This window comes from Pteropus vampyrus, unplaced genomic scaffold, assembly GCF_000151845.1.
Source record: "Pteropus vampyrus isolate Shadow unplaced genomic scaffold, Pvam_2.0 Scaffold132, whole genome shotgun sequence".
NCBI classification, from domain to species: Eukaryota; Metazoa; Chordata; class Mammalia; order Chiroptera; family Pteropodidae; genus Pteropus; species Pteropus vampyrus.
The window spans coordinates 1,019,670-1,028,078 of NW_011888913.1; the positions used below are offsets into that span (position 1 = coordinate 1,019,670).

At 41.7% G+C, this 8,409-nt stretch overlaps 1 protein-coding gene across 1 annotated transcript in view; it reads right to left on the bottom strand.

The window, feature by feature from the left end:
• Positions 1-672: 672 nt before the first annotated feature.
• Positions 673-8,409, bottom strand: part of NETO1 (neuropilin and tolloid like 1) — an 86,031-nt gene continuing 78,294 nt past the window's right edge. Inside the window, exons 9-11 of the mRNA XM_011367342.1 lie at positions 3,957-4,070; positions 1,697-2,255; positions 673-733 (exon numbers count right to left, since the gene is read on the bottom strand). Of these exons, the coding sequence (XP_011365644.1) occupies positions 673-733; positions 1,697-2,255; positions 3,957-4,070 (734 nt within the window). The remainder of the gene's footprint in view (positions 734-1,696; positions 2,256-3,956; positions 4,071-8,409) is intronic.

Consider the following 8,409-nt stretch of genomic DNA (forward strand, 5'->3'; position numbering starts at 1 on the left):
TCAAGTGCTGAAAGGGCAGCCATTGTGATATCCAGTGACACATTAGATGTACACAGAGACACGTGGTATTTATACGCATTATCAAGCATTCAACGTAACATGCTGCATTTAATTCTGATGACATAACCTACATATGCATGCAAAAATAAGAGGGCACAAATTGTATGAGAACCACCAAACACGTAGTGTATGAGTCTGGAGTAAAATATCGCCAAATTAAATCAATCAGATTATTAGCAATTGTATATACTGACTTCAGTTATATTGAGATAATATTCGATTTTTTTTTCATTATGAAAACCTTGGTTTTCTTCTGGTAGTACATGGAAGAAGTCACTAATTTTTAGTATCTTTACCTTAAAACATGTAAAATTTAACTTGTCAATTGAACATCCTTTTGAATAACATCGTAGTACAATGCTTGATGGTAAAAATATTAACATTTATTTTAAAGATACATGTATTAAGAGTCATTCTTCCACCAGCATTGAATCCATGATATTTTTCATTATGAAATGTTACGAAACATGTATCTCAGAAAGTGATGAATAAGTAGCTCATTCCCTCAAAAAAAAAAAAAACCGACCAGACAATTGCAACGAAACAAAACAGAACAGAATACAACAAAGCAGGAGAAGGAGCCAAGGGCGTTTGCTTACCTTGAACTTTCTTTTAGACCCTAGTTGTATTGTATTCGGATTCGTGTTTGCTTAGAGACCCAATGAGGCAGAACCTGGAATGTTACGGCTATTTCATTCAACAGATATTTGCACAAAAAATAAACATGCACACAATTCCTTAAAAGCATTCGTAAAAATTCCTAAAACGATGGAAATAGACTTTTGCCATCGGCATGCAGAAAATATTAAATCCACTAAAATATTTTGGGTTTCCAAGGGGTATGATGAATTGAGAAAGGACAGACATTTATAGAACAAACTGAATGCCAGGAAATATGCAAAACGAAACGTAAGTGGATTGGACTTGGGGATTTAAAATAATGATTTCCCTAAATTTAAATTTGCTTTCCTCAAAATTTTTACTAATTTTACGGCTAATAATACAATACAGATCATACTGTCTTTATGTTAAAAGGAAAATGAAGCAAATATTCCTACTAATCTTTGCTACATTTAAATATAAATATTTAGTATTTTAGCACACCATGCCATCCTATATAATTCGTGATACAAGTACTCTATGATATGTGCAAAAAAGTATTTTCATTTTCATACCAAAAATATAATACATTATATCGCAAAATATGCTATTTCTACATTAAAATTATTTTACAAGATGGGTTAACCACCTTGGTAAGGCAACGCTTTCCAATTATCATCTCGGATATTAAAAACTATAAATATTGATCGGGGCATCTGTAACCACATGGAAGCAAATTAGCCATGTAAATCTGCGAAATCTATTAAAACCGTTAATTTTTATAGAAATAAATATTATCTATGCGCAGAGATAAATAACATATCTTCGGTCTGCGTGTGTCCACACACACGTACACCTGTGGGATTTCGAGAGGACGGAAAAAGAAGACCAAAAAAAAAAAAAAAAAAATGTTGAGACGTCATGGCTTAAACCGTTAACGAAAGGAGCGACGGGAACGGGGAGACAACACGGAACATCCTGGAAGGCTTTCCGTCCTCAGGTTAGAGGTGTCATCAAAAAACCTACGGATACTGACCGCTGGACGGCTTTGTCGTGCCGGGACAGCCTGTGGCTCGTGGTGGGCACCTCCTCCACGTCGTCGATGTCGCAGGCCTCTGCGGCTTCTTGCGAGTAGCTGTGTTTCATGATGAGGATGCTTCTTCTGCCGGGGGCCGGGCCGAGGGGCTTGGCGGGCGCGGGCGGCAGCTCGGCCAGGACCGAGGCGTCTCGGCTGCTGAGGTTGCTGCGGCTGCCCCTGGTGCCCGACAGCTGCGAGCCACAGTGATGGTCGTGCACGCATTTGGAAGAGGACCTCCGCAGCGTGTGGAAGTTCTCCAGGTCCTCGGCCACGTCGGCAAAGTCCGCCGTGACGCCCGCCCCTCTCAGAGTGCACAGCTCATAGTGCGGAGGCTCAGACACCTCCTGGAAAACTGTCTGGTCAAAGTCCGACTTCCTCTGGACATATTTTTTACGAGGCTGTTTGATCTGCACAATGACAGAAACGATTATAAGGACGATCACCACGCAGGAGGTCACGCCGATGACAGCCCCGCTGGTGTTGGTCAGCTGGTCCAGGAGATTGGCTTTCCTCTTTTCTGCAGGTCGAGGAGAGTGAAAACAACGAGGAAGACAAGACACAACCCGCCAGGCGTCAATATGGGACAGGCGCAAACGCAGAACTTTAAGACCAAACAGGCTGAGCGCAGAATTCTTACAGGCTTAGAGCAACATAAACGAATTTTTCTAAATCAACGACCACGCGCACTATTCACAAGGACCCTATGTTCTAGCCTTAGCCACAGCCCTCCCTGCTTTAAATGTGAAGAAATGTTTGCAGAAAGTCTTATGAGGCCTCCTGACTGGCATTTGGGAATGATCTCTGAGTTCGAAAGCAGTTGATTCCCCTCGGTCTCCCCGCCCCGCCTGCTGGGACACGGCCTGCGTTGTCCTGAACCTATTTAGCCCTGACGTGGAGAACTGGAGCCGAAGCCAGAACCATCCCCTGAACCCAAAAGGTAATTAAACTTCCAGACAGCCATTCTGGGATGGCAGCATGACGGCGCCCGTGGGCCTTTTCCCGAATAAAACGAGTCTAACTGGTCACGATGTTTAAAAAACCCCAACAGTTTAAAGCCTGGGAAATTGTCCTAATGGCATACAGCAAAGGGAGGTCCAGTTATTCCAAAATATCTCCTATGTTTCTTTAAGAACAGTGAGAGTCTATGGCATTTAAGCTCCCGCCACCCCCATTTCATCCTGACAACAGCTGGACTCAGGGGCACTTCCGATGACACCCGGCTTCCTCTCCCTAGGGTACCCAGCCTGCAGCTACAGGGAGGGCAAGCTGCCAGCATCCCTCACCCCTCCCCATCCGCCTTGCAGACGCTCAGTTCCAGGCAGTCTCAGCGACAACAGGAATAAACAGTGCTGTGTTGAGTCTTCACAAAGTACTTAATTTCCCACCCAGTCCAAAGTGATCCCTTAGACACGAAACAGCAGTGCTCACATCCCGCCCGCGAATATTTCAGACCAGATCTGCCTCTCTTACTGCACGTACGAACCGTGGCTGCCGTGCCTTGCCTCTCTGCTCCTATCCACAGAAGGCATTTTAATAGATAATACTGGACTTTGAGCATGAGTGATCTCCTCGTTTCCTTCCCCTTGCAAATTGGTTAATATTAAATCCGAATAAGAATTATCCGGTTTAACTCAAACATGCAACGTGTATAACCAAGCCAAGGATTGCTGTCAACAGAAACAAACTCTTGTGCACAGGCTAGAGGAGGGAGCAGGGCTTTGGGGAGCTATTTTCATTGGAAAGGAAGAAAATAATTTGGGTACCACATTGGAGTTGAGTTTAAGCGGCCGAAAGTACTTAAAAGCATAAATGTTCCTTCAATACACCTCCTCTCTAGAGCATGCACGCCATGTTCAATGATGACGAAATGGAATTATGACAGGTGTCACCACAGACTCAGGGGCACCAAGTCTGAGAGGGAACAACGCACTGGCTAAAAACTCTCATTTCCTTTCCATGGCCCCGTGGGGTCTAACACGGAGATGCCGTCAGTGAGCGTTCAAGGGTTAAGGATGGTCCACTGAGCATTAACAAATGAGAATGAGGGATGGCAAAGGAAAAGGCTGACCAATCCATTACAAAAACGCACGCGGAGTTCATAAACCCCACTCTCCACTCCATTTTTAAGACCGCCTGATACATATAAACGTTGGCACGAAGGTCCTCCCCACCTCCAGGCGGGGGGTTCTGCGAAGGTCAAGGACGGATCACGCATTACCTTTACAATGGTTTTCATCCCAAGGATACACACAGTTCTGGAGTCCATTGCACACCAGTGTGTTGTTGATACACATGTTACTGTGGCAGAAGAATGTGTTCCCTTCACAGGGAGCTACAGGCAAAAAGAAAAAGGAGAGAGAAGTTAAACCCGACGCTCGGCAGCAAACCGTTCACGTCACAAACGCAAGGCAAGGTGATGGCGGCCACCACGCACCGTCAAGCCGAGATTAACGATACGACTTTGCATTCTCAGACGTGTCGGCGTGGCGGTCGCTACTTCTTGTGTGTCTAACAGAGCCGGTGTTCCTCTGGAGGTGCGTGGCTTATCAAACGAGCATGGGAATTTTCCCTCATAAAAACAAAGTACATGATCCATACTTTTTTTTTAACTTGGTGCGTTCGTCTAGCAAAACTTAAGTGCCTACCATGTGCATATCGTTATGCTTTCCATTCTGTATGTATAAATTTAGATGTGCTGTGCGAAAAGACTTACTTGAAACATTGAAATACTTTTGAAAAGTTTATGCTTGCAAGATACAAATGAAGAAGGTATACATTAAACGAAACCCTGTAACATTACTTAAGCATATGAAAACAAACAAACAAACAAACAATGTCACGGAAATTCAGGACAGGAGAAAATTAATCCTAATCAACATAAGAAAAATATATGTTATTCCCATCAATATTAAATAGACATATGATGATGAGAGAGCCTCCCGTGGTGCATTTCACACATTCTGGTAACTTTAGGTACCAGCGTCCATGACCTCCAGATCATCATGCACAGTGAGGGCGCTGGGAGGTCACTCAGAACTCCAAGGAGTGAACAATTTGGCTACATATACATAAGAGATAGTAAAGAGTTAAATACAGCAGAGTAAAATGTGAGGTATGACTTCAATATTAGGAAAAAATGTACTTCTTTCATCATTAGAGAAATGGGGTATTTTGAATAATCAGGTCTCTAGAGTAACAGCGCCTTAGGGATTATAGTATATAGACAGTGTAAAGGTAAAAACATCCCACGTAGCCCATAAAAATGCATTTTTAATGTTTATCTTCTTCGATAATAGTTTTGTGACCCTGGTATGAACAGGCACTGTAGGAAAACATTAGATGCAACTCGAAATTTACAGTGGTTAATCAATCAGTAAAGGTTTATCAATGATCAGTGTTATCTGAACACTGCGGACACGTTACGATGGATTTTTCACGTTCCGAGCTACACGTTGCAGGTACTTTCGAAAGTTACCACAATCTTTAAATATCCAGCTGACCCTGCCTGGGTCTACTTATACACGGGTTTTTTTTTTTTCAATAAAAACTGAAAATGTATTTCTTCTTCCTTACGATTCTCTTTTCTCCAGGTGACTTTACTGTAAGAATGTAGTATGTATACACATAACATACAAAACATGTGCTGACCAACTGTTTACGTTACGGACGAGGCTCCCATCCAACAGTGGGCTATACGAGTAAGTTCAGTTTGGGGAAAGTCAAAATTACACAGGGGGAGATGGTTGGTGTCCCGAAGCCCTGCCTTGTTCAAGGGTCACCTGTTTTTGCCATAGTAATCACAATTTTCAGGAAAATTCTTTGCATATGACAACTCAGACCATCTTAGAGGAATCCTTAAAAATAAAAATAAAAAACACTCAAATCTCAAAAAATCAAATAGTATGGCAGATACAGCCAGCTCAAGCAAAGTGAATCTTTCTGGTTCTCTGTGCCCTTCCCCCTCCCTGCCCCTTCTAGAAGAATGAAGTTACTTCTTGCCTCTGTTTGGTTTGGCTTTAGGTCCCTGGTTAAAGAGTAAAAAAGATGTAACAGTCATTTTTTGCAGGGGGCAGGCGGGGGGAAGGATTAAGGACTAGAAAATGTGCAGTAGTCATTTTGAAAAAAGTCTTCTGCTTAACATTTTATCGGGCTAGTGACTCGTTAAGCACCATATAAACCTTTTATAAAGTAAAATGTAATGACCCAATATATTGTTGCAAAAATCTGCTTTTTCGTAAGAAACTGAGTTGAATTTCTGTAGTCGAGCATAATGGCTTTTGCAGAACTGATATGGTCTGTTTAGCAGATAATGAGTGTTGTCAAAATGTGTACGCAGAACAAAACGTAGCTTTCTTCTCATAGATTAGAGTGGCTGCAAAATGCTCTAATAAAAAATGCAAAAGACACATTACCTAATAAATTGCAGTGGTTTTGAAAGTACAGCTATCCATGAAGTAAAGAATACCTTTAAAAGCGCATAAATATCTATTGACCTTCCAGAATGAGTGGGAAAAAATGATTATAATTATTCTTAATAGGACTGGTTAGTTTTTAAAAATTAACACATACGTACACATGGCTTTGCACCCTATCCTTGCGTGAAAAACAATAGGCTGTTGCTAAGAGCCTGAGATTTGAATTCCAAATTCTCCAAATGTGATTTTTGTTTCAGTTTCTGCTGCTTAGTAGGTGTGAAAATGCCTCCTAAACTTCCGATCAATGTCCATGCATCAGTTATCATTAAATATTGATGGCTACACTCAGAATGTAACAGGTAGGCCAGGGAGATCAAGAAATCACATTCCTAGTATAGTTCTTTACAGAAATAATTATCAAACCTGCCAGTTAATCGGAATCATCCTCTATTTTTAAAATGATTATTCCAGCCACTATTCCACTCTGTCCCCCTTACTTTTGCCAACAGATACAGAATTGATATAAATACAAAAACAACAAAACAAACAAGCAAATCTTGTGATGGCTAAGAAACAAATGTATAAAAACTTACACTCCTTGAACAAAAATCAATTTTGTTTCATAGATACCAACATAAAATAGATTCCGAATTTTCTCGATATTGTACGTCTGAATATTTCTCTCCTATAATTGCAGATATGCAGTGGTTTATGAAAGAATCTCATTTCTAGCTCCTGCTAAAAAAATTAAATGGCACCTTCCCACCACCCAAACCGAGCAAGGTTCTCACTGCTCTTTCGAGGACGTTGGGGTTCGCTCTGCACATGTTCAGCGTTTCCCACACTCCCAGCACGGTCGGTCCCCGTGTCTGTGGCTCTGTGGCCACACTCCATGCCCCTCCCCCGTCTGCCCCTGAACCCCCCCTTCTCCACTGGGCTATCCAGATCGCATCAGAACTGCATGATCAATGCAGCTTTGAAATATTCCAATCTAACAGACAATTATCTTTTTCCTGAATCCTGTTTTAATTTAAAAAAGAGTTTAGCGTGCAGTATATGTTACCTTTCCCGATGAGTTCTTAGAGGCATGACTTCTTAAAATGTGTATTTTTAAATCTCTTATGTGGCTTAACTCTTCTAGGTTTGCAGTACACATTCAACAGATATTTTTAATTTATTAATCCTTACTGAGCAGAAGTTTAACTCTGGCAAAGCTGCATATCTGAATGCAGGAGACAGACAGGCATGTTTATTGGTGGAAAATTAACCTTCAGCGCCATGGGTTTCGAATACAACAGAAACTGCGATCTTCTCAGAAACTAAACCTCAGCATCGTTCCTTTGCTCTCTTACTGTTGCTGAAAAAGCATATATCCTACCAACTGGTGGAGGACTTATTCTACTTAGAAATTCGATGTACACATATCAAAAGCTATTGCCTCTTAAAAACCAGCCGCTGTATGTACTAAAGTTATCTGGGAATAAGCTCGACGTGAGGGTTTCCTTATAATAAAGTGGCAGCTAAGGGAGCACTATTTCAAATTCGGAGCACCTCGCCCAGGCTGTCTTCACCATCATTGCTTTCTCTGGGTCCTATTTTTAAATCCTCACATGTCCCTGTTCTTACCGCCAGGTGGCGGCATGCACCGTACTTTGGTGAAATAGCCTTTCAATCCATTATGATGCTTCAACCATGAATGCATCTGGAATAAACAACGTTTGTATCGATACAGCCTTGATTCTCACGAAATAAAAACTTCAGCGCGAGAGAACCAAAGGAACCTTGAGCAAGTTCGAATTCGGTGGGGGAGGACGAGAGAAAGGACGGCAGCCGCATCGCTCAGCACAGCGGAAGGATTATTCATAATTTCAATAAAGAATCATAAAACACAGGCTGCGAGGTTACGGGTCTAACCATGATGGATCAGCATTTTTCAGCGTTGCGCTGCATGTTTATAAATACTGTTCCGATTCGTAACGGGAGGGTTTTAACTTATAATTGCCGTCTGAACACGAAGGCTCCTAATGCTCATTCTAATTCTTAGAGTTCCTTCTTTCCTCTCTCCTATATCTTTCTAAATTCGGAAACCCAGTGAGTACTATTCAGAAAATAGTAAAACCAAATAGAAATTAAAATGGCAGATTTCTCTCCGAAATACCGATCTTTGAAACACCTGGGCTTTGTGGTTAACAAAACTATCTATCACTGGCAGATTAGTGCAAAGTCAAAAAACGTCCTACTTCCCCGAGAAAATTT